The sequence below is a fragment of the Staurois parvus genome, unplaced genomic scaffold, assembly GCF_062004578.1.
Source record: "Staurois parvus isolate SC_StPar_1 unplaced genomic scaffold, SC_StPar_1.0 ptg000109l, whole genome shotgun sequence".
In the NCBI taxonomy this organism is placed as follows: domain Eukaryota; kingdom Metazoa; phylum Chordata; class Amphibia; order Anura; family Ranidae; genus Staurois; species Staurois parvus.
In genome coordinates, this window is record NW_028317905.1 from 1,384,248 (window position 1) to 1,412,073 (window position 27,826).

Here is a 27,826-nt window from a genome sequence, read left to right on the forward strand (position 1 = left end):
TTTTGCATTTGGACAATTGTTCTCCTCTGCTCTCCTCTTACCCAGATGACCCAGCTAAAATGAAGAAGCATTATACTGGATGTGAAAGCATTTATCTCTGTGGGTACACCCCGGTCTTTACAACCTCAGAGATAAGCATTGCAGGAGCAAGAGGCCAAAGTCCTGAGAGGACAGAGGGAAGCAGGTATACCCAGATTGGGGATCCTACTCAGTCACAGCAAGACAGCCACAGTAAGGCTCTGTCTGTAAGACTCTGTATGCATACCTTTCATTCATTCAAACAAGCCCGCTTCAAAAAATTCTTGCCTATGCTTCAAAATAACCTAAGAAACACTCAGCACAGGTGTGAATGGGGCAATTCTTGCCTTCAGCACACATGTGAGACCTAAATTGGAGGCCACGTTGTGACTGTTCAGGGGAGACCCTGATTAAGAGTCACCAAAATAGATGTCACGAGGAACGGTCAGGGGCCCATTTTATGGGGGTCATAGATTTTGTGACATCTACCTGGTACAGGCTCTGACGGAACTCTGGAGCATTATCGTTGACATCCTGCAGCAGGAGGCGAAGGTCTGCCCGGCTCTGGTGTTTTCCATCAGAAGTTTGAATGCTTAAAGTGTAAGATGTCCTCTCTTCATAGTCCAGTGGTTCTGTCAGCCATATGTGGCCACTATAGCGAAAGATGCTGAAGGCGCCTCCTGGGAACCCATCCACGGATAGCACGTACCATAATGGTGGCCCCGAGTCCACATCGTTTGCTGTCACCTGGGCAACCTCAGAGCCAATTACAGCATCTGGAATGCAAAGAAAATGGAGATAAGCCGATATATATTAATGGATAAAGTGATTCTGAACAGCTTTAACTATCAAAAGGTCTACCTTACTGCACAGCTTACACTAGTGACCCTGATATTCACTGATGGGATATTGAAGTTTTCTGTGTCACATGTCTGCTCGCAGGTCTGATTCAGAATCATCACATTACTGGTGTCCTCCATGTGTTCTTACCCCTCCTGTACTAGTATAATATAAAGCTATTTTTTATTAAGGTTTGGATAGTAGTTACTTTGTTGTTTATGTGTTTTAGGGGATATTCCACTTTGCGTCTTGGAGACACAATAGGAAGCGAGGGAAAACTCCTGTTAGACATTTGACTCCAGAACAGATGACCCCACTGGAAGATGTACCCACCAGGGGTGGACTGACCATTTGGAAACTCGGGAACTGCCCGAGGGCCCGGGGTCAGTAGGGGGCTCCATGAGATGCCCCTGGTACCTTTTTCATAGGCTTTTTTGAGTTTGGGCAAGGACACAGGGGCCCCATGATCCCCTATTGCCCGGGGGCCCCATGAGTTGTCAGTCCGCCCCTGGTACCCACTATTCCTGCTCTAGTGACAAATGTAGTTGGCTCTTGGCGAAACGCTCATGTGTGACTTCATGGTCCAAATAACCCAGTTTCCAGTTATGTGAACAGTTCTGACACAAACATCTGCCCCCATATACACAAGCCCTTAGGCTGCTGAGTTTCTGCATATTCTGGCCAGCATGAAATAATATTATTCTGGTGTTAATTGTACACCTACCTTCAGAAACACTCAGCTCCATCTGAATGGGGATGGTAGGACTGTTATCATTTACATCCATTACCACCAGGGTGAGGGTTGCCGACCCAGTCAGTGAAGGAGACCCCCGATCTGTCGCTGTCACCAACAACCTGAAATACAAAATAAAAAAGATGTGCTGATTGGACATACTCTAGTATGTGACATCTTCGGAACAGGAGCTACAAAGATCTTATGTAAATTGCCAGTTAGTGGAAGCAAAAGCAATGGAACATGGAGGGATTGCAGGACATTCAGTGTATACAGGGAAGATGTCAACATATAGAAAGAGTAGAGGAAGAGTTGAGGAAGAAAATAAACCAGAATATGGAGAGAAAAGAGACAGAAGACTGTATTAAGGCCATACTCACCGTGCCTCGGACCAGATCTCCCGGTCTAAAATGGCAGCTGTTGTGATGATACCTGTCTGGGCATCAATTCGAAATAGATCCTTCATGGGCTGTGATGGCCCAAAAGCGTAAATGACCTGACCATTCATGCCTTGGTCTGGATCTTCAGCGAGAACCTGGAGGACAAAAGAATACTCTTGTCACCCGTGTAGAAGCTGACAGTTACCTTATTCTGACCTCTAGAGCTCTGATCCCTAACTTTTGATTGGACAATCAACATCTGCCTTGACGCATTTCATGGTGATTTGGTTGAGGTGATTGTGCCACTAGAAATAAATGCTGGGGTATGATCCCTAGCTGATCTTCTTGGATGAAACACCTTTAAATTGTTACTTTACCCACAACAGGAAAATCAGTTTGTAGATGCAGTAAAGCATGCTTGTTATACTGTGGAACCTAAGGGGGTAATCTTCTGCATTGTGAAAAAAGGCTGTTTGATCCTGACTTTTCTGATCCTCTCCTTTTTCCAGCGTCCCCCTCTTAACTCCTGATAAGACATATCATGTGGTGTCACTCTGCACATGCTCAGTTTGGTGTGTATTGTTAGAGAGGTTTTTTTTCTTGAGAAAGTGCATGTGATCAGCACAGGACCAATCAGCGCTGTCCAGACAGAGGTCAGGGGTTCTGCATCCTCCAAGAGCAAAATGAAAACTCCTCCTACAAGCTTTACCATGTGCTCTGCTGGACACTGATAGAAGTCACAAGACTGATTTAACTACTGATGAGAAAAGGTATTTAGCAGTTTATATTTACTAAAATAATTGCACTTCCATATTCTGTGTACTGTGGGAGAGCAGATATAGTGAATGCAGGTTCCTGGGTTTAGTAACATTACTTTAACATTACAGAACAAGTCCAGCTACTACTAATTATACCTTGAACTGGATATATGAGAACCTTCACAGACTTATTCAGGAGGTTTATATAAAAATGTACTATTTGCCAATCTGAGGATCAGTTTTTTACTGGATGTCAGTGGATGCCAGTATCAGTAACGGTGCCGATACCGAGTACTTGCTCAAGTACTCGTACTCATGCAAATGCTCCTGATACTCGAAACTGATATCTTTGCAGTGGATTGAACCCATACAAAATGAATGGGCTCAAATCGCACTGCAAAGAATTGCATGCGATTTGAACAGGAATGTGGTGCCATTCCTGTCTGAATTGCATGTGGTTTCCCCCACAGATTCTGTGTGAACCCAAGATTTTCATTGTGACTTTGAGCCTGAGTTCGCACAGGAGTGGTGCAGGGAACCTCCCTGAATGAAGGGTTCCAGCAGCTCCAGCTCCCGATCTCACTGTGGATATCCTCGTGCCTCTCCCATGGCTCTCTTCCCCCAGTCTCTAGCGGCTCTCTCCCCACAGCCTTCAGCAGTTCCAGCCATCCACTGCACAGTGGGGGATTGGCAATCTGGTACAGTGGAACTGGGTGGATAGGAAAAGGTTCTAGTGGATGGCTGGAACCGCTGTAGGCTGGGGTGGGGGGGAGAGCCACTGGAGACTGAGAGGAGAGAGCCATGGGAAAGGCAGGTGGAGCCCAAACTGTGGCCGCTGATGTCCACAGTGGGATCAGGAGCCAGAGCTGCTGAAACCCATCATGCAGGGAGGTGTCCTGCACCATTATTGTATGAACCCAGGCTCAAAGTCACTATAGTAAGCCTGGTTCACGCAGGAGCTATGCGGGAAACCGCATGCGACTCGGACAGAAATCGCAGCACATTCCTGTTTAAATCACATGCGCTTCTATGCAGTGCGATTTGAGCCCATTCATTTTCTATGGGCTCAAATCGCACCACAAAGGTATCGGTACTTGGTATTGGTGAGTACTTGACTGAAAGCATCGGTAATCGTACTCTCCGGTAACTAAACGGCATCATTGCATCCCTAGATGTCACCATTCGCCTAAGACAATGCTCCCTCTCAACTGACAGTTTCCACATCTGGAACTTTTAAAGGATAAGTTCACCTTTGGGATCATGTTACATGTTCCACCTGTTTTTAGGGTGGAACATGTAACATTGTATAGACTGTATAGCGAGCGCTACCTAAATGTAACGTGTTCAAATGAACTGTAAAAGCCGCTAGAACACCAAAAAGGTAACCAACAGACCTTTCCAAAAGACTAAAGAGATAAAAGGTGCAGCGCTAGGAAATGCCTGCTTTAAAGGGGGACCCCTGATGTCTGTGATTGCTTGATGAATCTTGGAACCCTATCATTACGGGGAAGCAGAGGACGATGTGGAATGCAGCCTGACCAGAATGCTGATGACCTAGAGATTTGATGAGAAAGGAAACTTCTTTCATGCGTATTTAATACGCACTTCTGGTGAGTGCGCATTCTATTTATCTAACAGTCTTCACCTCTGGATTGTATATTATCACCACAGACAGGATCCTGCAAGATTTATGTGATATATACCTTGTGATCTGGATGTTTTACTTTATTGTGATTATCAATTATATTGCACACTGTGCCTTTCATAACAGTTTTGTATATTGCTCATAACATTTCAGTTGTCATTTGCACTATATTTCCTAGCGCTGCACCTTTTATCTATGTAACATGTTCCCATAGCTGCCCACCTATCCCCCTTCTTCTGACAGATAGTACGGGGAGAAGTATCTGTAAAATTTGAAAACAGCATGGCCGTGTGGGGCTCCGCCCACACGGCCGTGTCATTCATTCATAGACGTCCATGAATGAATGAACTGCAAGTCCCGCCAGCCATAAGCGGCTGTGGGCTTGTAGTTTTCAATGACCTGCCACGGCACTGTGGAGCTGCCATGGCAGTTTATTGAAGCTTCCTGTCAGAATTATGACAGGTCTGCAGGAGACCTGCATGGCATCAAGAATCTACTGATCGCTGCTGCAATGCTTTCCAGACTTCTGTAGACAAAAATAATAAATGTACATTTGTTTTACTTCAAAAAAGTGTGCATTTATTATTTTTGTCTAAAAGGTGAATTTATCCTTTAAAAAAATGTTGGGTTATAGGATTACCTGTATGATGCGGCTCCCATCAGCCTGGGCCTCCCAGATATGAACTGTGTATTGCGGGAGCTGAAAGCGTGGTGCGTTGTCATTGGCATCCTGCAGCAGGACATTCACAGCAGTGAAGGCATAATATTGGGTCGTCTCTGCCTGAACCACCAACTTGTGCCGTGGGCTGGATTCATAGTCCAACAGTGTTGGCTGCAGTACCGTAATCTGCCCTGTGGGGGAATTCAGAGTTAGTTATTTAAAGTCCAGCTGATAAATGGTATATTTTAAATATAAAATGTTCAGCACAGTTTTCCAATGCACATTTCCTTCTGTTCTGTTTCCTTAAAAACGTGAAGCTTTGCTTTTATAGAGAGTCCAGTGGTAAAGGTACCTGTGTTTGGGTTGATGTTAAAGGCACCATACTCATTTCCGCTGAGGAAGCTGTAGGTGATCTTCCCAGAAGAGCCTCCGTTGTGTGCCGCTCTCACCGCTCCAACCACATAGCCTGCAGAGGAGGAGAAACATATGGACAGTGCAAAAAAAGTAGGTGTAAACACAATCACTAAAATCTCACATAAGCTTTAACCTGTTAATGTAGGCCTTTACAATATTTTAACCCTTGCCTTGAAGGCCCTTTTTTAGGTGCATCCTGTAGTGTGACAATGCTCTGTACTTGTCTCTCCATTGTGCTCCTGCATTGTCACCCTGTCTAATGGGCTTTTGGTGGAAACTACAAATGGCTGCTTTGACACACATCACATAAGTATGTTCCACTGTTATTAGGAAAACCACCATGCAGCCATTGCTAAACTGCACGTAGTCAGGGAGTGAGTGCAAAGAGGGACTGGCAGCACCAGGGGCGGACTGACCATTTGGAAACTCAGGCACTGCCCGGGGTCAATAGGGGGCCCCATGAGATGCCCCTGGTACCTTTTTCATAGGCTTTTTTGAGTTTGGGCAAGGACACAGGGGCCCCATGAGTTGTCAGTCTGCCCCTGGGCAGCACTGAGATGAACAAAAGATGAAAACAGGTATTTTAACAAAATGTATGGCGATTCTTTTGATACACGGAGCCTTAGGAAACTAGAAGTCATTCAGTTACCAGTTATATGAATGCAGGAGTTTTTGTACCCTTTCAGAAAGTGCACCACACCTGTAGGTTATAATAGAAGTCTATGGCAAAGCACAGCTAACATAGAAAAGTGACAGATTCACTGTGTTGCACCCACGGTGCAGGTAAACCGCAGCACATCAGTGTGAAAGCAGTTTTATAGGGGGCTCAGAACAGTAAGGGTTCATTTACATTAGCAGTTTGAGGGGTGGTAAAATTCCATAGTTAAGATGTGTTTTTACCACTCCTGCCCCAACTGCACCCCCTTTAGCTGCAGTGGCCAGGGGTGTACACATGTTGTAGCCACAGCAGGAGTTATATGCCCTGTCATGGTTGGTGGGTGTAGCACCTGCCAAGCATGACCCATTCAAGTGAATGAGGCCGCTCTGCTTGTGCAGTACAGCAAACAAGGGGTTAAAGCAAGGAGCATTGTGCTGCTTTCTCACCACCTGCTTTAACACCTTGCCCTTTCTCTTGCACTTGCAGAGTGGTCCCATTTACTTGAATGGGTTGCAATTGGCAGGTGGTAGCACCCACCAAAAGCAACAGGAGGTTTAATTCCTGCTAGGGCCTATGTACACTTTTGGTTGCTGCCCCAACAGCCAAAGCAGGTAGGTGTCAGTAAAACTGCGGTTAAATTGGAGGGTTTTACCACCATCCCAACTTTATGTGTGAACAGTTCTCTAAGGGTGCCGCGGCCGATTGCAACTAAGGACTCATTCACAAGTGCAACAGGCACTGCTGCTCCTCTGAAAAGCGATTTGAGTATGTTTGACAGATGGTGAGGAGGAAACATTTATACCCATGATTGCCGTGCAATACATTGCGTGATTGCGACATGGTAGTACGGCAATTAAACAGTTTATATCAGGTGTCAGAAGACGACACTGGGCGCCAATGTGCCTGGTGATCTTTGACTTCTATGTTTTTCAGGTAGATCTCCACCTCTTTGAGGCTACCTACCTCTGTGCTAGTGTGAACCAAATGTAGGAACAAAGCAGCAATGTAGGAAAAAGGGATGCTGTTATATCAGACAGAGGGAGGTTAATTATAATACCTCTCAGGGGCAGAGAGCACACCACAGAGCATAAAAGTGATGGTATACCACAGAACGGGCCAGCTATTATATCAGAGGGACAGATGGAGGCTGTTGGACTCTTACAACACCCTTTTACATCTTTGATTTAATTAATCTGAATTATCTCAGCATTTCACCTATATGGATGGCTCATTGACCATTATCTAAGACAGAAGGCTTTCCTGTATTAATGGTTCTATAATGAGTTTGTGGGAGCTATGTGCTAATTGACTAATTATTGTACACACAATATTGAAGTCATAGGTCCAGTATGGCCCCACTCTCACCTTGCTGGCTGTTTTCTGACAAGCTGATGTCGGTGGAATCTTTCGGGAAACGAGGTCCTCGGGCTGCTTCCTCCCGTAGATGAATGATCAGCACAGCTGTAGTTGAAAGTGGAGGTTCTCCCAGATCTGAGGCTTGTACAAAGACTGTGCGATCTTTTGGACTCATCCCCTCCAGTGTCTCCAGCAAACGCACCTCCCCAGTGTAAGGGTCCACTGAAAACCCACCTTTTGTTGACTGTGGAGCCAACCTGTAGAGGATGGAAGCATTGGCACCTGCATCCTTGTCTTCTGCTCTCATTGCAGTCAGTGTCCTCTTGATGGGAGTGTTACGGGACAAGTTTAGGAGAAATGGGCTTCGCTGAAATGCTGGGGCATTGTCATTCACATCTCGGACTATAACTGTCACTGAAGCCTCTGCGCTACGTGGCCCTGAGGGATCTGAATCCATAACCCACGCTATGAATGTGTAAGCAGCTCGGCGTTCACGGTCAAGCTGAACTGCGGTTGTGATCTGTCCAGTTAATGGATCGACATGGAAGGCTCCCTGAGTACCATTAGATAGATGGTATGTTGTTTGACCATTGGGGCCATGGTCAGGGTCAATGGCTGTCAACTTCAGAACTAAACTGCCCACAGGGGCATCTTCTGAGATCTCTGCGTTGTAGGAGGCTGCTGAGAAGGTTGGAGTATTGTCATTAAGATCCAACACAGACACGGTGACAACTGTAGAAGCACTGAGAGATGGATTGCCACCATCTTGAACTAATACAGTCAGGCGGTAATCTGATACAGATTCTCGGTCCAAAGCCCGTGATGTAGAAAGGGCTCCAGATTTGGAGTCTAAATTAAAGTCAGTGGATGGATCACCATCTAATGAGAAGAAGAAGAGAAACACTAAGTATGACAGTAGGGTGTCCTCCAACACATCACTCTTCATAAAATCTTCCATTTACATAATTATAGCTCTACTTTTCCCTTTTTTTTACCCTTGGGTGATCTGTAAAAATGGAAGGAAACTTTAAAGCAACTCACCGATAAGCCGGTACTGGAGGCGTCCATTACTGCCGGCATCAGGGTCCCAGGCACGGAGAATACACAAGGTTGTGGGATCCTGATTTTCGGGTACTTCCAAGAACACATTGTCAATCTCAAATTTCGGAGCATTGTCATTCTCATCATGAAGGGTGATGTGCACCCTGGCCTCTGACACTCGCGGAGGGGAGCCTCCATCCTGCGCATAAACTGTAACACAGAGAGTATGACACACTTAGCAGTTATATAGACAATATGTCAGACTTGGGGGAAGAGGAATCATATACAACTAAACATTCACCTGTTAGCTTGTACACCTCCTTCATCTCTCGATCAAATTCCCGCTTGGTGGTCAGAATTCCAGTTTTTGGGTCAAGAGAAAAATCCTCCCCGGTCACCCCTCCATATGTGATCTTTCCACCAGGACCTGTGGAAACAAGAGACATATGAAGGTGTTATCACCTGAGTTAATATCACCTCCATATTGTGGAAACACCATACAAGATAAATTTATATAAAAAGTGGGGATTTTATTTAACAAATTCAATTTATAGGAAGATTCTCTAAAGAAGTGAGCCATCCCAAAGTTGTGGACTATTGGTTAGTGAGGTATTACATATCTAAATAACTAGGGATTGATCTGCACACCTGCGGTGCCCATTATGAGGGACTCCCACCATTCCTGTGTGGAGTTACTAGGTTTGTACACCTGCTGTGCTCATTATGAGGGCTTCCCACCATCCCTGTGCAGAGTTCCCGAGTCTGTATGCCTGTTGTGCCCTTCTTGGGAGTTCCCACCATCCCTGCAAAGCGTTCCGCATGTTTACATTTGCTGTGTCCATTATGTGGGGGTTCCTGCCATCCCTGTGCAGAGTTCCTAGGTCTGTACACCTGCTGTGCTCATTATGAGGGGTTCCCACCATCCCTGTGCAGAGTTCATGGGTCTCTACACCTGCTGTACCAGTATGAGGGGCTTCCACCATTCATGCACTGAGATCCGGGGACTCTAGACCTGCTGTATTGATTATGAGGGGCTTCCACTATCCATGCACTGAGTTCTCAGTTCTGCACACCCACTGTGCCCATTATGAGGCATTCTCACCATCCTTATGCTGAGTTCCTGACTCTGTACAACTGCTGTGCCCATAATGAGGGGCTTACACCATCCCTGCACTGAGATCCAGGGATTCTAGACCTGCTGTGTCCATTATTAGGAGTTTCCACTTTCCCTGTACTGAGTTCCCTGGTCTGCACAAGGACCAGTGGTGTTGGGAATTACTCATAATGGATCCATCAGGTGTACAGACCCAGGAACTCAGTTCAGGGATGGTGACAGAAGAAGCCATCAAGTGTTTAACTGTCCAGCATTTATCAGGAGATGGAATATTGGTTTTGGGTGGAATGACCATTAACCTGATGTTAGCACAAGAACATTACCACATGCATTACAAGAATAGTCTACCTTTCTAGTCATGTTTCTTGTCACATCCATATTTAGGGTATGACACAAAGCATGGTCACATTCATCAGTCTCCCAGACTTCACCCCTCCACACTTAAAGAGGATCTGTAAATGGAAGACTACCCACAAACTCATCAATCTTAATGTAATGCAAGTTCAGTGACAGTGTTTACCTCTTTCAGCCCCACAACCAAAGACCTGTACCTCCATACAGACCTGGAGCTGGGGCAAATAGTCTGCAGGAACCTGTGCATTGCACCCGAAATGCACTGAGAACGGTTGCAATGCTCTGCCAACGCCTATATAAAAATATTAATTAATGCACATTTTCTTTCATTAGTATGGGGTGCATTTATTCTTTTTTTATTTCAGGTACTTATATAGCGCCGTCAATTTACATAGCGCTATACATATATATTATACATTCACATCAGTCCCTAGCCCTCAAGGGGTGTACAATCTAAGGTCCCGAACTCACATTCATACATACACATACTAGGGACCATTTAGACAGGAGACAATTAACCTACCAGCATGTCTTTGGAGTGTGGGAGGAAACCGGAGTACCCAGAGGAAACCCACGCAGGCACAGGGAAAACATGCAAACGCCAGGCAGGTGGTGCCGTGGCTGGGATTTGAACCAACGACCCGAGTACTGCCAGGCGGAAGTGCTAACCATTTAGCCACTGTGCTTCTTTTATTCATTTTTTTTTCAAATTTAATAATCTAGTGTGTGCATGCCAGGTAAAAAGTACTGCCGTGCAAACGAAGCAAACACAGCCTCAGAATATACTATCCAGGGGTAGACTGACCATTTGGAAACTCGGCACTGCCCAAGGGCCCGGGGTCAGTAGGGGGCCCCACGAGATGCCCCTGGTACCTTTCTCATAGGCTTTTTTGAGTTTGGGCAAGGACACAGGGGCCCCATGATCCCCTATTGCCCGAGGGCCCCATGAGTCGTCAGTCCGCCTGATACAATCCTTTCTTCTAGCACAGTTGCCTTCACTCACCAAGATCTCTGTCTACAGCCCGCAATCTCATCACACTTGTGCCGGCGGATTGGTTCTCCAGCACCTTCCCTTCGTACTGGGTTTTCTCAAAGGTGGGTGTTTCATCATTTACATCAAGAATGGAGATGGAAAGCGTCTGCGTGCTGGACAGACGAGGCGAGCCATGATCTGTTGCCACTAAGGTTAGGTTATATACGGGTGTCTCCTCACGGTCTAGAGCTCTCACCACAGACAGGGCACCTAATCGGAAAGACATCAATGGTACAAACAGTTAGTAGAACAAACCAGCAAACATTTTGGTTAGTCATTCCTTATATTGTAAGCACAGCAAACCCAATGAGGGTGCTGAACCACAAGCTACTATAAGCCACTTGCATACTTAGGGTCTGGCCGGGTACCTGAGGCCTACCAGAGAAAATCAGAGTGGGGGTCCACTCCATCGGCCTGCAGTACAAATAATAGGTGTGTCTTACTGTGAATGGCATGGAAATATTAATTGTAAATATATTGTATATAGGAGAGCGCTGGTGATGACTATAGAGCAGCTAGCACGCAAGGTATAGGTAATAATCCCCACAAGTATATGTAGAAAAAAGGTGCAGCACTAAAATCACAATAAAAAATTAAATGTATCAAGTGGAACACATAAATATATAAAACTTGTGAATATAATGGACAGCAAGCAGTAAGGCAACTATGTCCGTGAGCAGAAGTGGTGATAGGTGCACTACAAGTGCAACTAAAATAATCAATAACTAGTAATATTACTGATATTCGTGGTGGCACATTGGTAATTCATGCAACATTAAAATTATAAGTCCATAAAAGAAACTCAGTTCAAACAGTGTCCATAGATTCATAAAGTGCAGCAATCTAAAGTGCAGGACGTGAACGTAAAATTAATCACACGGGCATCCACCACCTCGGTCAGATGTACACTCAGCAGAAGGTTAATGATAACAGGTATATAGGTATATCACATCTGGAGGTGAAGAGGCAGCCAGAGGGGTTGAACGAGCTGCTCCATCAGAGGCATAGGTGGAAGAGGAACCTTTGTCTCCCCTATCTCCCCTAGGACAAGGGTTTCTCTTCCACCTATGATGGAGCAGTTTGTTCAACCCCCTGACTGCCTCTTCACCTCCAGATGTGATATATGGTCAGTGTAACACCCCTGTGAGAACTCGAACAGTATTAATCGAAGCTGCCATAATTGTTCCAGAGATATGACCTTCTTTTACAGTGAAATTGAACATGTGCTATAATGCCCTGCTGTAAAGCCTAACAAAGGTTGGAGAATGGTGTCTTCTTTCGAGGGCTTATCTGGCCAGCATGCCCAAGGGCAGATTCTAGTATACTGCCACTAATACTCAATTAGTCTGATTCTCAGAGCAACTATTATCTGTTTAGTAGAAGAGTCCACCAATATTCATAAAGCCCTTTCCATAAAAAAGAGACCATCAAATATCTGAAGCCAGTAAACAAAATATAGGGGCTGCCATTGTTCAGGCCCTAGTGAAAATGCTGGCCGTTATGATGCCTTGAGCCTTTATCTAGAAACTCATCCTAGGTTAATGACTCAAGATACTCTGCATCTTTAAAACCCTTCTCCTCCTTTGCTTCCTTGCTCTTCTTTTCTGTGTAAGCTCCCTGCAGTTGTCACTGGAGGTGACACAGTGACATGCTCTTCCATACTTGGAAGTACTGGGTATTTTATTCACTTTCAGAGCTGTGAGGGAACAAAGGAAGGATCAGTATATGCAGCTAGGAAGGTCACATTAAAGCACACCTATTACCCTACATGTAAGGGTCAGCATCATAGCCAACAGTGACTAGTGCCTGTATTACTCTCAGGAAAGGATTAATTAACGACTATCAGAAACTTGTAATAAAGAGCAGATAATAGTGTTAAGAACACTCAATGTTGAAGGAAAACCAAACTGTTCCTAAGCCTTGACATAACACCAAAGCCTGTAAACAAACAGATAATGCAGTACACAGAAACATCAACTGTTAAGCAGGACCACTATTTCAAACCTCAAAACATCAACTTTTTACAGTTACCTAAAAATAGAACTGTGGCCAGGCTATAGATATTTTCATATTTTCATATTGTAAAGCAGTAAATAAGTTTAAAACATCTCTTCAGTGACCTCTGTATCTGTAGATAGTGTGGATCCACCTTCTTGCAGTAGTAATGAGCTTGGGTTTGGTCCGAACCCAATTTCGGCCAACCCAGAAGTAAGCTGTCATTGCTTTCCCAATCAGCTGTTGGTGGAGGATTCCATGTGGCCATGTTAGGCCAATTGGCATTGACAGGTGCCTTCTGGGATCAGCCAGACCAGACCCAAATCCAAGCTCATCTCTATCCATTAGTGGCCTGGCAGCCTGTTAGCCTTCTAACCTCTAGTGTAAACACAGAGCAGGTGAGTTCTGAGTCCAGACTTGAACGACATCACGGTTTCTCTTTTTGAGAAGCAGTGACTCTACAAAAGTTATTGAGAGCTTTGCTTAGTAAAATTTGTTTAGTGATATCTTACCTGTGTGTGGATGTACCTGAAACCGACCATCCTCATTTCCTCCAGCTATCTGATAACCAACTCTCCCATTCTCTCCTAGGTCTGGATCTTGTGCCACCAGGAAAAGAGCTGTGGATCCAACAGGCAGGTCTTCAGATAACCACACTGTAGCTGGTGTGAGAAACCGTGGAGTGTGGTCATTGCGATCGCTGAGAAAAATTCTGGCAGTGACGGAAGTTGACCGACGCTGACTGGCATTCACTGCCCGATCTGTAGCTTCCACCATGAGTAGGTAAGAAGACACTTTTTCACGATCTAATGGCTTTGCTACACTCAATACTCCAGTCTCTGCATCCAGTCGAAAAGCAGATTCAGCAGCTTCTGGCTCCTGTCGCATCAAGGAATAACGCACCTGGCTATTGGGGCCTGGACCATCGTGATCAATAGCTTGGAAGGTGAAGATGGAGGAACCAACCTGTGCATCCTCTGGAATCACCAATGTCAATGGGTCCTCTGGAAACATTGGTGAGTGATCATTTTTGTCCTGGACTTCAATTTCTACTTGCACTACCCTTGGGGGCAGATACATTCCAGAAACTTCACGGGCTTCCTCAATGCTTACTCGGAGGCTGTGACGAGGCTGACTCTCAAAGTCTAGTTCTTTTACAAGAAATATGTTGCCAGTTCGACCATCAACCATGAAGTTTCCATGTTGGTCATCTAATAAAGTGTAGATCGCAGAACCATGGGGAGTTTTAGGGGAAACAGCACCCAGAAGAGATCCAGGTGGTAGTCCTTCCATTGGCGTCAGGACTAGTATGCTGGGGTTGGGTTTGGTAGGGTAACGAGTAGATGGCACCACCTAAAAATGTAAGTGTAACTATAGTTAGTTAGTAGTTATTATATTTTTTTAGCATTTGGATATTTATATGTTGGTATAGTACCTGAATACGGACAGTTGCTTCTGAGCTTTTAGCTGGAGATCCAGAGTCTCTAGCCTGGACAGTCATTGTGTAGTGGGATCGCTCTGCATGATGTAAAACTGTTGATGTGCGCATTTCTCCTGTGTGTGGGTGAAGGGTGAACCGCTCCGCCCATGGACCTTAGAAGTGATAAACAAGATACACTTTACTTGATGCATATATTATAGAATCCCAACCCAAGACTATGAGCGTTGGGGTCATGTCAGATCCTGAACATTTTGGAGATATACTATTCTATAGTAAGTAGCCCATGATGTCCCTATGTCAGTGGTCATTGGGGGCACTAAAAGACTTTCTATTGATGTCAATGGGAATATTAAAAAGACCCCTCTTCCTGAGAACTGGTGTCAACAGGTATCATAACCCCCACTCCTGGGCAGTAGTATTTGGACGTAAATTGTAAACTTCATGTCCCGTGATGTACTTTGCTGTGACAATAATGGCTGGGACTATACAGGCACTAATGGGCAGGGGATCATGCTTAGTAGTGCCTGTAATTGACTGCTGAGTCCAATATTCATCAGTTGCTGCCACTCTTAACAAGAGATAACCTAGTGTGCAATGACAAAGCTCTGAATGCAGGGCCTTCTTATTGCAGGGGTTTGTCTATGGCAGCCAGTGGGACGTAGTTTGGGGACTGTTGCTCTTTTATGTGTTTTCTTATTTCTAGTAATAGTCAGGTAAACTTTTCTCTCTTATATTATGCCCTCGCACAGAGCACAGAAAATTCCTATGTCTAGTGTGCTTTTAGTTATGAGGAGACTGAGGTAGGGCTTGAGCTTAAGATAAAAAAAAAGACATTTAAAGACTTTATTTTGTTTGCATCCTCACTAATATAACAGTTTCAAAAGAAAGGTAAAATTGAGTTTTAAAGGTCAGTTCACCCAGAGCTGTTATTTGACTTTTGGGTGGATGCAATATATCCACTACCTTGCTACATATTGGCTTGTGATATTTCTGCACTTGCCAATGGGGTCTTTGCATCTGACATGCTAGCTGTGCCTTCTGCCAGGACCCCTTTTTAGGGGTTATCACCCTGTTGGAGTTGTTGGAGAGTTCCAGCTACTTGGCAGAACTGATACAGTTTGGCACTTCAAAGTATACTCGTGCTACAGGGAGAACAAGCCTGTGGAATCCTGTAAAGATAATTAGAACTGTACTGACCCCCCAACATCTACTGGACTGGCCACCACAGTGGAAGGTCTTTTGTTTGTAGTAGAGATAAGTAAGTACCTGACAAGCTGTAGATGACCGTTCCGTTCTCCCCCTCATCTGGATCTTTTGCCAAGATGGATGCCGCAAACATACCTGAACTTTTGCCCTCCATTATCTACAGAAAGAGAAGACAAAGGGCATAATACTCTGGTCAAGAGAGAAGATACACTATGCAGCATCAATTTCTTTGTGACTTTCTATAAACATGTTGCCCCTCCTAACGCTATAGTTTCCCTGATATCATGGTACCCACCAACAAAATGTCCCCCCATTACCAAAGTCCCTCGTTATCATGTCTTCCACTGGTCACCTGTATTGGTGTCTCCCTTCCAGATATGGGGTACAAAAATTCAGGATGGTTGTCATTCTCATCTAACACAGAGACATGGATGGTTCCAGTCACACTGCGCGGAGGAGCTCCTCCATCCTGGGCAATGACCAGTAGCTGGTAGGTGGCCTGGTGCTCCCGGTCAAGACTCCTTCTTACAGACAATTCTCCTGTACAGACAGAAGGCAAGACATACAAAAAATGTTTGAGAATAGATATTTGGGAGGAAGATGATGTTGATGGCTGCAGGATATGTTTGGATTTTTTAAGTAACCACAGAATGTTACTTACTTAATGACCACTTACCGGTATGTGGGTGTATACTGAAGTCAGTTTCTTGTGCTGGAAGTCTGTAAGTAATACGTCCATTCTGACCAGCATCTCTGTCTGTAGCACTGACCCTTCCCACAATTTCCCCTGAGGGCCGATTCTCAAGAATACTCATGAAGTACCTCTCCTCACTAAGGCGAGGAGCATTGTCATTTTCATCAGTCACTCGAACACGCACGGTGCAAGTGGCAGTGCGGATGCCAGATCCCCCAGATGCCAAGACTGCCAGGACGTAAACTTCCCGACTTTCTCGATCCAGGGCCCCTCGTACATACAGCCACCCAGTCTCTGGCTCAACACTGAACCCCACGGCATCAGCATCTGGTCTCAGCCTATAACGTAAAGGGTTCTCCCCTCCACCTGGAAGCAAAGCTTGCACCTGCACCAGCCGGCTCATTGGAGGACTACCTTCTCGGACCTCCACACGATAATCAGAGGCTCCACAGGCAGGCTCAGATTCCTGTTCCAGCACAAGAACAGTGACTTCCAACTCAGAAGACAGCTGTGGGAATCCACCATCAAGGGCAAGAACACGCAGCTCATAACTTTCTTGTGTCAGGGGCCCAGTGGTCTGGATCTGTCCTGAACTGTCAGTACTAAATGGTCCCTGTGACACAATCTGATAATGGATCTGTCCATTGGCTCCTATATCCGGGTCTATTGCTTTAGCAGTAAATATAATGGATCCAGTAGGTGGAGAGCCTTGGAGTCTCAAGGTATGTGAGGACAAAGCGAAGAGAGGTGGGTTGTCATTGACATCCGTGATCTTCAAGTTAATCCGGGTACGGGTATAGGCTGGAGGAGACCCACTACGAGCTTGAACTTCAAGAGTAAGTTCGGCATCTTGTTCTCGGTCAAGGGGTCGATGTGTGGACAATATTCCAGAACGAGGGTCCAGAGAGAAAAGGCCACGAGGGTCACCAAAGGCTAGGGAGTACAGTATCACACTTGAGACACCTAGGAAAAGTGAAAAAGAGTCACTTAGTGTGTTTAATGTGAAAGAGTCTGTATGCAAACTTTTATGGAAATAATGCACTCAAAAGAAGGGGGCAATATCTTGCCACCTTATAAGCATTTTTCTGTGGTGGTTGAATATCACAACATATGTGTATATAACAGTGAGGCCTATGTATGTGGGTGACACTTGGATTGGGTCTTTGTAGCTATCCGGTATGAAGACAACTGTTGTAGCTTGGCCAACCTGGTGAGGTCTGCGTTATTTTGAGAATAAAAAGTATTATTCCATACTCAGTACTCCGGGTATATGGAATATTTTCAAAAAGCTTTCTTTAAGCGTCATTCTAACTTCTTTATTGACTCCAATAACATCAGTGTTCAAATCTTTTGCATTGACCTCATGCAATGTATACTTGGCATAATTTTTTATACATTTACCAAAGTTTAGTTTCCAGGAATAGATAAATGAATTGGAAAAATGCTTTAGCCTACCAAGGGAGGAAAGACATTGCAGATTCAATGTTAATGAAATCCAATACTAATAAACCACTAGGTAGATTGTGGATAAAGCAGATGTACTGTATAAGGTCTTGTAGAAATCCTAAAACTGTGTAGATACAGCACAGTGTAGCAAAATAGAATATACCTGCTGGGTTGGTGGCCTTCACACTACCCACACTGGTTCCAGGAGGTGTATCCTCAGATACAGTGATGTCATACTGGGGCTGCAGAAATGTAGGCACGTGGGCAGCACTCGGAAGAATGCTGACATTTACCCGGGCATTCATTTCGGCTCTGACTCCACCTCCATCCTGGGCTCCCACTTCCACATGTAGGACAGATCCAGCCCGTGCAGACAGAGCACGAACCACAATAAGAGTACCTGAAAGAGAATCATAGTAAGAACCTATGCAGAGAGCATCACCCTAACTAGTTATAATGTAGTACCACTACCACGGACCATAGACATAGTGGTGGTTTTACTAAAGGCTTTTCACTTTACAAGGGAAATTGAACTCATTTTTTCCAGAGCTTAGTAATGTGGTGAAGCTGCACTTTGTAAAGAATACCAAATCAGGTGCAAAAAGAAACAACAGCATTTTTGCTTGCACATGATTGGATAATGGAAATTACCTGAGCTTTACCACATTCACTAAGCTTTGAGAAAATTAGTGCAATTGCACTTACAAAGTGCACAGTCTATTTGCCTTTAGTATATCCACCCCAAAGTGTACTAACACCACCATAGACCACAGACAGTGTACTACCACCACCATGTATCACATTCAGTGTACTACAACTCCTTAGATAATTGATAGTGTACTATCTTCACTATGTATCATAGACAGTGTACAACCATCACCATAGATAATAGACAAAGGGTACTACCACCACTATAGATCACAAACAGTGTACTATTACCACTATGGATGATAGACAGTGTTCTACCTCTGCCATACATCATATATAGTGCACTTCCACAATCATGGATAATAGACAGTTTATTACCACCACCATAGATCACAGACCGTGTACTACCACCACCATAGATCCCAGACAATGTTCTACCATCACCATAGATCACAGACAACATACTACCATCACCATAGATCACAGAAAAATGTCTACCTTCACCAAAGATCATAGACAGTGTACTACCACTACTATAGATCACAGACAGTGTTCTACCATCACTATAGATCATTGACAGTGTTCTACCATCACCATAGATCATTGACAGTGTTCTACCATCACCATAGATCATTGACAGTGTACCACCACCACCATAGACAGTGTACCACCACCATAGATCATAGACAGTGTACCACCACCACCACCATAGTTCATAGACAATGTGCCACCACTACCATAGATCATAGACAGTGTACTACTACTACTACCATAGATCATAAACAGTGTACCACCACCACCACAGATCATAGACCGTGTACCACCACCACCACCACCATACTATAGATCATAGACAGTGTATCACCACCACCACCATAGATTATAGACAGTATACCATCACCACCATAGATCATAGACAGTGTACCACCACGATCATAGACAGTATACCATCACCACCATAGATCATAGACAGTGTACTACCACTACCATAGATCATATACAGTGTACTACCACTTCTATAGATCTTATACAGTGTATCACCACCATCACCATAGATCATATACAGTGTACCACCACTACCATAGATCATAGACAGTGTACCACCACTACCATAGATAATAGATAGTGTACTACCACCACCATAGATCATAGAAAGTGTACCACCACCATCATAGACTATAGACAGTGTACCACCACCACCATAGATCATAGACAGTGCACCACCATGGATCATAGACAATATACCACCACTACCATATATCATAGACAGGGTACCACCACTACCATAGATAATGCACAGTGTACCACCACCACTATAAATCTTAGACAGTATACCACCTCCACCATAGATAATAGTGCACCACCATAGATAATAGACAGTGTACCACCACCAAGTTTTAAGAAGCACTTAGGTGTACCCACCATAGTTACTTTGTTAGTGATGTTGGCAAAAACAATTGTTCAGTCGTATTACCAGTTCTTATGTTCTCATATATACTGTTGATCCAGAGAAAGAAAAAAAGCAAAATACTGGTGAGCCAGATTTTCATTTTAATATCTAAACGGTTAAAGTCAATTGTGAACACATTGCCTGAAGTCAGTAATTTTTCTTATCATTCCTAATATCTCATAATTATAGCTGGATAGGCCATCTATAGTAAGGAAGCCATTCAATTCACTACTGCATATAGTCACAATACCATTACCCCTTAATAGGGAGTTCAACTACCTACCTAGTGTTCCGCGAGAAGTACCCAGGGGTTCCGCCGCAATTCACCATTGTGGTGGATGTATATCTGCCCAATGGTGAATGCAATGTGCCCTGACAGTAAATACTGTCAGGGCACATTGATACCCGATGCCTCCCCTGTAGTTCCGGTTGCTACCTGTGACATCACTGCAGAGGGCAGAAGGGGACAAGAGAGCTTGTGTAGTGTGTTTTCCTCCCTCATCAGCGGCTATTCATTGCAGAATGTTGTAGCAAGGTGAGCTTTGTGCAGCACACAGTACCTGTACTGCTACTAATCCTAACTGTACTCCACTGACCTCCACCAGCTCTCCTCCTCTGTCCATCCCAGGAACTTGACATCACCTGGGATGGATAAGAGAGGAGAGCTGGTGAGGATCAGTGCACCACATCCAGCATGTACCAGCAACTGCCCTGGGCAGCTCTGTGTGAGGAAGAAAGGTGGTCTGACCTGGTGACCCTCATGCTGTGCTCTGCCACTTTAACACCCTTGTCCCTGCCCTGGTGAGCCTTCTGTGCCCTGACCTGCTGAACCCCCTGTGCTTTGCCCTAGTGACCCCCCCTGTGCCCTGACCTGGTGACCCCCCTGTGCCCTGACCTAGTGATACCCCTGTGCCCAGCCCTGATGACACCCCTGTGCCCTGACCTGTGACTCCCTTGTGCCCTGACCTAGTGACTCCCCTGTGCTTTGCCCTGGTGACCCCCCCCCCGTGCCCTGCCCTGGCAACACCACTGTGCCCTGATCTGGTGACCCCCCTGTACCCTGCACTGGTGACACCCTCCCCCCCCCGTGCCCTGACCTAGTGACACCCCTGTGCCCTGACCTAGTGACTCACCTGTGCCCTGACCTGTGACTCCCTTGTGCCCTGACCTAGTGACCCCCCTGTGCCCTGACCTGGTGACCCACCTGTGCCCTGATATGTTGACCCCCCTGTGTTCTGACCTGGTGACCCCCCTGTGTTCTGATCTGGTGACCCCCCTGTACCTTGCACTGGTGACACCCCTGTGCCCTGACCTAGTGACTCACCTGTGCCCTGACCTTGTGATTCCTTGTGCCCTGACCTGGTGACCCCCCCCCTGTGCCCTGCTCTGGTGACTCCCCTGTGCCTTGACCTGGTGACTCACCTGTGCCCTGACCTGGTGACTCCCTTGTACCCTGACCTAGTGACTCCCCTGTGCTTTCCCTGGTGACCCCCCTGTGTTCTGATCTGGTGACCCCCTTGTGTTCTGATATGGTGACCCCCCCGTGTTCTGCCCTGGTGACCCCCCTGTGTCCTGCCCTGGTGACCCTCACCTGTGCTCTGACCTGGTGACTCCCTTGTGCCCTAACTTAGTGACCCCCCTGAGTTCTGCCCTGGAGACACCCCTATGCCCTGCCCTAGTGACTCCCTTGTGCCCTGACTTAGTGACTCCTTTATACTCTGCCCTAGAGACCCCTCTGAGTTCTGCCCCGGTGACACCCCTGTGCCCTGACCTGGTGACCCTCCTGTGCTCTGCCCTGGTAACACCCCTTTTTCAGTTTCATTTGAAATTCATGTCCCAATTTCGACTCAAAATTGAGCATATGTGCAGAAAAAAAGCCAGCCCAAATTTCACAGTAAGGAAGTAAGTTTTAATATTTATTCTATTATTTAATGCTATTTCTAAAAATAATCATTGTTATATCAACAGCTCGCTGATCACACTGATGTTCCTAGATTGTAAACTCCAAAGAGCAGGGCCCTCAATCCCCTCATGTTTTGCAGTGTATTGGTTATGTTCTGTCACATGTTCTGTCCCCCTTTGTAATGTACAGCGCTGAGCGAACTATCGGCACTTTATAAATACTGTATAATAATAATAATAATAATAATAATGTTCCATGAGCTGTAGATCTGAAAATGATTTCAGGGGTTCCCCGAGATCTCAGACAGGGGTTCCTCAAAGGCAAAAAGAAAGGTTGAGAAACATTGCTTTAGGCCAGCTGAATAAAAGTTGACCGCTGTAAGCACCCACACCAGCGTAATATGTTTTTTTTTCCAATGAAGTAACTCATTTTTGTTGGACAATTTGAACTGTCATAGGAAGTGGAAATAAATAAAAGTGGAAGTGGAAAATAAAAGGGGTCCACTGGTAGAATTACAGAGGAATAAACCTGCCACAGTGGGGAAAAAAAAAAAACGTCTGTGTGTAACGCTATTGGCATACTTCATTACACACGTCATTTTCGACTTTTCCACTATTTACGCTAGTTACGAAGCTCAGTCACGAAGCCACTAGAGGGAGCTGTGTATCTTACTTCCAGAAAGTGAATTGATTTCAGCGATTGTTCTGATTAGTAGACTGGCATTGCAAGAAGGACACAATCATGGAGCACTGCAAAGCAGGAAGCAGAGTCCGAGTATGTAATAAGTAAATATGATTGCTCCCAGGTACATACTGTAGCGCTACACCCAGGGGCGGACTGACGACTCATGGGGCCCCCGGCAATAGGGGATCATGGGGCCCCTTTGTCCTTGCCCAAACTCAAAAAAGCCTATGAAAAAGGTACCAGGGGCATCTCACGGGACCCCCTACTGACTCCAGGCACTTGGGCAGTGCCCGAGTGTCCAAATGGTCAGTCCGCCCCTGGCTACACCTTATTGAGGGCTGCTGTTTTTTAGGTACCCCTAATCTCTGCACAGCCAGGCAACAAACATTTTTCCACACTTGCATCCACAGTCAGTTAACAGTCCTTGAACTTGGTTTTTGTTATTTTATTAGGGGAAATTCTTTGGACGGGGATTATGGGATGCCCAGCTTAATTGAATTAAAGCACGGGAACAACTTCCTTCCTATTTACAGAAACAAATCCTGGACTGTTTTTTTCTTTGAAAGCCATCAGGCATTGTGGGTCAGTCTCAAAAGCCCCTTATGGGCTAGGGACTCTCAGCCCCTCTGAAAGTTAGCTCAGTTTGTTGTAACTACATACAGAGATGTCTCCTAGCTCCAGTAGAAACTGCTGCCATGTCCACAGCCTGCAGACAACACCAGCCCTCCTGGCTGCTCTGAAGATCTTCCAGGACAAGGATAAAGGGTTAAGCACAGCGCTGTCCTTTGAAAGCTTGCTACAGGTGGCAGTCTCTCCCCTTGTAAATCCCTGGGTGTGTTCTTCTTGCTCCCACTGCTCCCAGGCCATGATCCTGTTCATGCCGTACTGCTGAATGGACCTTCCTGAACCAGCCCAAGCCCAGCCTGAAGGCTAGCCCCCCCAAACCTAGGAGACCCCTCCCAGGCCACCAACAGTCTCCTCAGCACGCCATCTTCCACCCATCTTCCCAGCCGGGCCGACTATCCCATATTTATGGGCTGGTCCACCACTCTACCAGGGTCTCCAAACCTAGGGATTGGTTAGACTCTCATAAACATGCAGAATAGGTCTCCACCACTTCCGCCCACTGACTTCTGGAAGGTTCCCATGGTCCTCCAAAACCAGGTGGAGGCAATAGAGTTCCAACCTGTTAAGCCATCCAGCTTGACCTGCAGCAACCCATCCTTATCCACAGACTCAAACAGTTACCATGAGTCATACACAATAGATCTGCATACACTATTCTAGCAGCACACTAGAGGGTGATACAATATATAGTTACAAATTATTAATAGAGGCAAGCTCTCTAAAACAATAACCCTTTACAGACCAACTGCAATGGCCCATTACCTGGGTACTAAAGTGGGAGCAGGACAGGTTATGCGATTTCATGACCATGGTGATTGGCTGTCACAGTGGTCATATGATCGGTGTTCCATGTCAGCGAGCCTCATACAGGCTGGATTGATGTGAACTGAGTTTGTTTCTAAGATACTTATCTAGACCCCCCTCTTTGGAATATGTATGTGTCTTGACTACTATGCTATCTTTATGGTGATTTACTTGATGGTTCCCTATTGGGAAGTTGGTCCTTCTGTTTTAAGATTATGTACACAAGACCATTGGCTGTTTAAAGAATGTACCTGAATTTCCTACCCAAGAAGCAATGGCTTCACCTTGGTCTACTCATTTGCTCTTCTATTGGCAACATACACATACTATGAATTCCAGTCTATCCTACTGGCTGATATTATTCTATTAAAGTGATACTAAACCTAAAAATGTTTTTATGTTCCCTATGCTCCCTCTTTTCTGTGTGATGGGGAAGAGAGGGGAGAAAAGATCAGCGCTGTGCAAGGCTTCATTTCTTCTCCCCTCGCTTCCTCTTCATGTAGGGACCCAAATAGCAGCAGGAGCCATTGTATCTTGCCGCTGTCAATCAACTGCGGTGAAGAGGAAGTGGGCGGGTGGGGCTAAGTCCCACTGTGTGTGTCTATGGAGCATGGCTCCATAGACACACAGGTTGGGAGCGAGCATGCAGTGTTTGTCTCCATGGCAAACGGCTTGCTATGGGGACACACTTAAGAACAGGAGGAACCAGGATCTCCGGCAAGGGACCCGAGAAGAGGCCAGGGCCACTCTGCTCAATACCACTACACAGAGCAGGTGAGTATAACATGTTTGTTGTTTTAATTCATGTTACTCTTTATGTGACATTTTCTACAGTTACAACTCTATTATTCTTAATAAAAACTTTGAAATATAAAGAAGATTGTGAACAGGCAGGTAAGTTTTAGTGCAGAAGAGACATACACTATATTGCCAGAAGTATTGGAATGCCTGCCTACACTACATGAGTTTCAATGGCATCCCAGTCTTAGTCCGTAGGGTTCAATATTGAGTTGGCCCACCATTTGCAGCTATAACAACTTCATCTCTTCTGGGAAGGCCGTCCACAAGGTTTAGGAGGGTGTCTATTGGGACATTTGACCATTCTTCCAGAAGCACATTTGTGAGGTCAGGCACTGATGTCGAATTAGAAGGCCTGGCTCACAGTCACCGCTCTAATTCATCCCAAAAGAGTTCTATTGTGTTGAGGGCAGGACTCTGCAGGCCAGTCAGGTTCATCCACCCCAAACTCACTCATCCATGTCTTTATGGACCTTGCTCTGTGCACAGTCATGTTGGAGCAGGAAAGGGCCATCCCCAAACTGTTCCAACAAAGTTGGGAGCATGAAATTGTCCAAAATACCCAACCCCTGAAAAACAACCCCACAACATAATCCTCCCCTCCACCAAACTTTACACTTGGCACAATGCAGTCAGGCAAGTAGAGTTCTCCTGGCAACCGCCAATCTAAGATATGTCCATCGGATTGCCAGACAGAGAAGCGTGATTCATCAGTCCAGAGAACATATCTCCACTGCTCTAGAATCCAGTGGCGGCGTGCTTTTCACCACTGGGTCTGACGTTTGGCATTGAACTTGATGTAAGGCTTGGATGCAGCTGCCATGGAAATCCATTCCATGAAGCTCTCTTCACTCTATTATTGTGCTAATCTGAAGACCACACGAAGTTTGGAGGTATTTAGCTATTGACTCTGCAGACAATTGACGACTTCTGCGCTCTGTGCGCTTGAGCATGCGTTGACCACACTCTGTCATTTTACGTGGCCTACCACTTGGTGGCTGAGTTGCTGTTGTTCCCAGTTACTTACACTTTGTTATAATACCACTAACAGTTGACTGTGGAATATTTAGTACCAAGGAAATTTCACAGATGGATTTATTGCACAGGTGGCAACCTATCGCGGTACCACTCTTGAGTTTCTGAGAGTAACCCATTCTTTCACAAATGTTTGATTTTATACACCTGTGGCCATGGAGGTGATTGGAACTTGAATCCAATGATTTGGATGGGTGTCCCAATACTTTTGGCAATATAGTGTAGCATGTGATAAAGAGCTTGCCTGCTCACAATTTTCATTTTGTTAACTTGAGTTCCACTGCAAATACTAATTTTTTGTGAAGTTGCCTATTTCCAAACCTTCTTAGGCTGCACTATATAATGCACCATGCTTTGACCAAAGCCAGCGTTCATACCCAAGCAAAACATACTCCTGGTAATTTTGCACATGTATCAAGCTTAGGTGCTTGTTTCCTGGGCTCGGCAAGTAGAGGAGAGTAGTTGTAGAGGAGGAAAGAAGTTCTTCAAGTGCAAAAATGTATTTATCATGCCCCATCAAAGCCAATGAGGCCAAAAGCACCCAAACAGGGTAATAAAAAGCTAATGTTCTTTTTTGAGAGTAGGGTATAGAGTGTATGGCCACTAAGTGTACAAGTGTGACCTGGGACAATTATAAAGAATAGGATTCTACATGTTTAGCATAGTCAGGCTTGGGAAAACAAGCTGAAAAATGCTGAAGTGTGAAGGGGGATAACAGTAAACATATGGTGGTCATGTTATGTTCCTCCATCCCCCATAAGGACCACATATTATCGGAAACTTTGCCCAGTTTGTACATGCCAAGAATTTGCCTGGCAGTAAACACTGTTGCTTACTTTTCTGGTCTGTCAACATGTCAAAATTCTTTTAGAATCACGTAATTCCACAACTGTACCACGTCACAATATTTTTCACTATGATTTAAAAAATCTGTATTTTTACACAAATGTTTTGTAACAGCGACCCTTCTTACCTGTATCAGGTTCTATGCGTAGAAGTGGAGGGTTATTCCCTGATATGATATGGTAGGTAATGATGCCATGGATTCCTTCATCTTTATCGCGGGCAGTCACACTGAGTATGGGAGTGCCTGGTGGGCTCAGTGCGCTTATACTGCCTCCATATTCCAGAGGATAGAAGACTGGACGGTTATCATTCACATCTTCTACGGAAACCCTCACAAGACATCCAGAACTCAGACCACCCTGCAAGAAGCAAGAAGGATCTTAGATATATATATTCACTCCATCGATTGTACCTATACTATGTAGGGGGGGAACAAGTTACATTCTTTAACCCATTGCAGTCTGGCTGAGATGATACATGTGGCCCATTAATGTTCTATAGCATGGGGCCCCCAATGACACATGGGAGCCTTTACTCAGATGTCACTTTCTTGGGACACCCTGAGAGCAGCCCTACCCCTAAGCAGAACCTAGTTGCCTAACCAACCCACTACTGCTTTAAGAGCAACAAGCCCTGCTGTGACCCCAGTGTATAATAATAGGGTCGATCCAAGAGAAGCTCCCTTAAGGCTAGAATCAGCAAGCAGTCCAAACACAATGATATTCTGTAATAAATATTCAGATCAATGGTTACAACACAACACTTCAGCCTCCCAGAGGGCAGAGGCACATAGCAGTGGCAATACATCATGGAGAGTTTTCAGTAACAGAGTAGCAATAAAATGAGAAACACAGTCCAACCCATTACCTAGGCAAAGAGCAGGGTCCCTGCATCCCTCCCAGGGAAAATACCCTAGTGCCAATTGTAGAAGTCCTCTAGCTTCCCCTCTAAGGGGAAGCTACATGGCACTGGCACTTCAAGCCTACTTGATACTCAATGCACTGGCCTGCATACATGGAAAAAACTACTATGCTGTCCTACTACACAGGACCCCCTTGATACTGTCTCCTGAGGCCTCCTGCCTTCCAAATATATCCCCCAAGGTACCCTTCACCTAGCAGGGGCAGGGTTGGCAGATTACGCCATGAGCTGTACAATACAAACTATGGGGAAATCCAGTGGCCAACTAACATCTGCACAATGGCATAAGGTATACAATATATTTACATATATAGTGGGTAAAA

The 27,826-nt window shown here is 45.3% G+C and overlaps 1 protein-coding gene across 1 annotated transcript in view; it reads right to left on the reverse strand.

The window, feature by feature from the left end:
• The window catches only part of DCHS1 (dachsous cadherin-related 1), a 113,766-nt gene that overhangs the window by 19,626 nt on the left and 66,314 nt on the right, over positions 1-27,826 (reverse strand). The window contains exons 4-19 of the mRNA XM_089671636.1: positions 26,710-26,941; positions 17,951-18,187; positions 16,324-17,304; positions 16,000-16,187; positions 15,708-15,804; positions 14,436-14,593; positions 13,513-14,353; positions 10,976-11,215; positions 8,806-8,931; positions 8,505-8,714; positions 7,473-8,342; positions 5,388-5,501; positions 5,015-5,226; positions 1,972-2,126; positions 1,583-1,713; positions 508-794 (exon numbers count right to left, since the gene is read on the reverse strand). Of these exons, the coding sequence (XP_089527762.1) occupies positions 508-794; positions 1,583-1,713; positions 1,972-2,126; positions 5,015-5,226; positions 5,388-5,501; positions 7,473-8,342; positions 8,505-8,714; positions 8,806-8,931; positions 10,976-11,215; positions 13,513-14,353; positions 14,436-14,593; positions 15,708-15,804; positions 16,000-16,187; positions 16,324-17,304; positions 17,951-18,187; positions 26,710-26,941 (5,079 nt within the window). The remainder of the gene's footprint in view (positions 1-507; positions 795-1,582; positions 1,714-1,971; positions 2,127-5,014; positions 5,227-5,387; positions 5,502-7,472; positions 8,343-8,504; positions 8,715-8,805; positions 8,932-10,975; positions 11,216-13,512; positions 14,354-14,435; positions 14,594-15,707; positions 15,805-15,999; positions 16,188-16,323; positions 17,305-17,950; positions 18,188-26,709; positions 26,942-27,826) is intronic.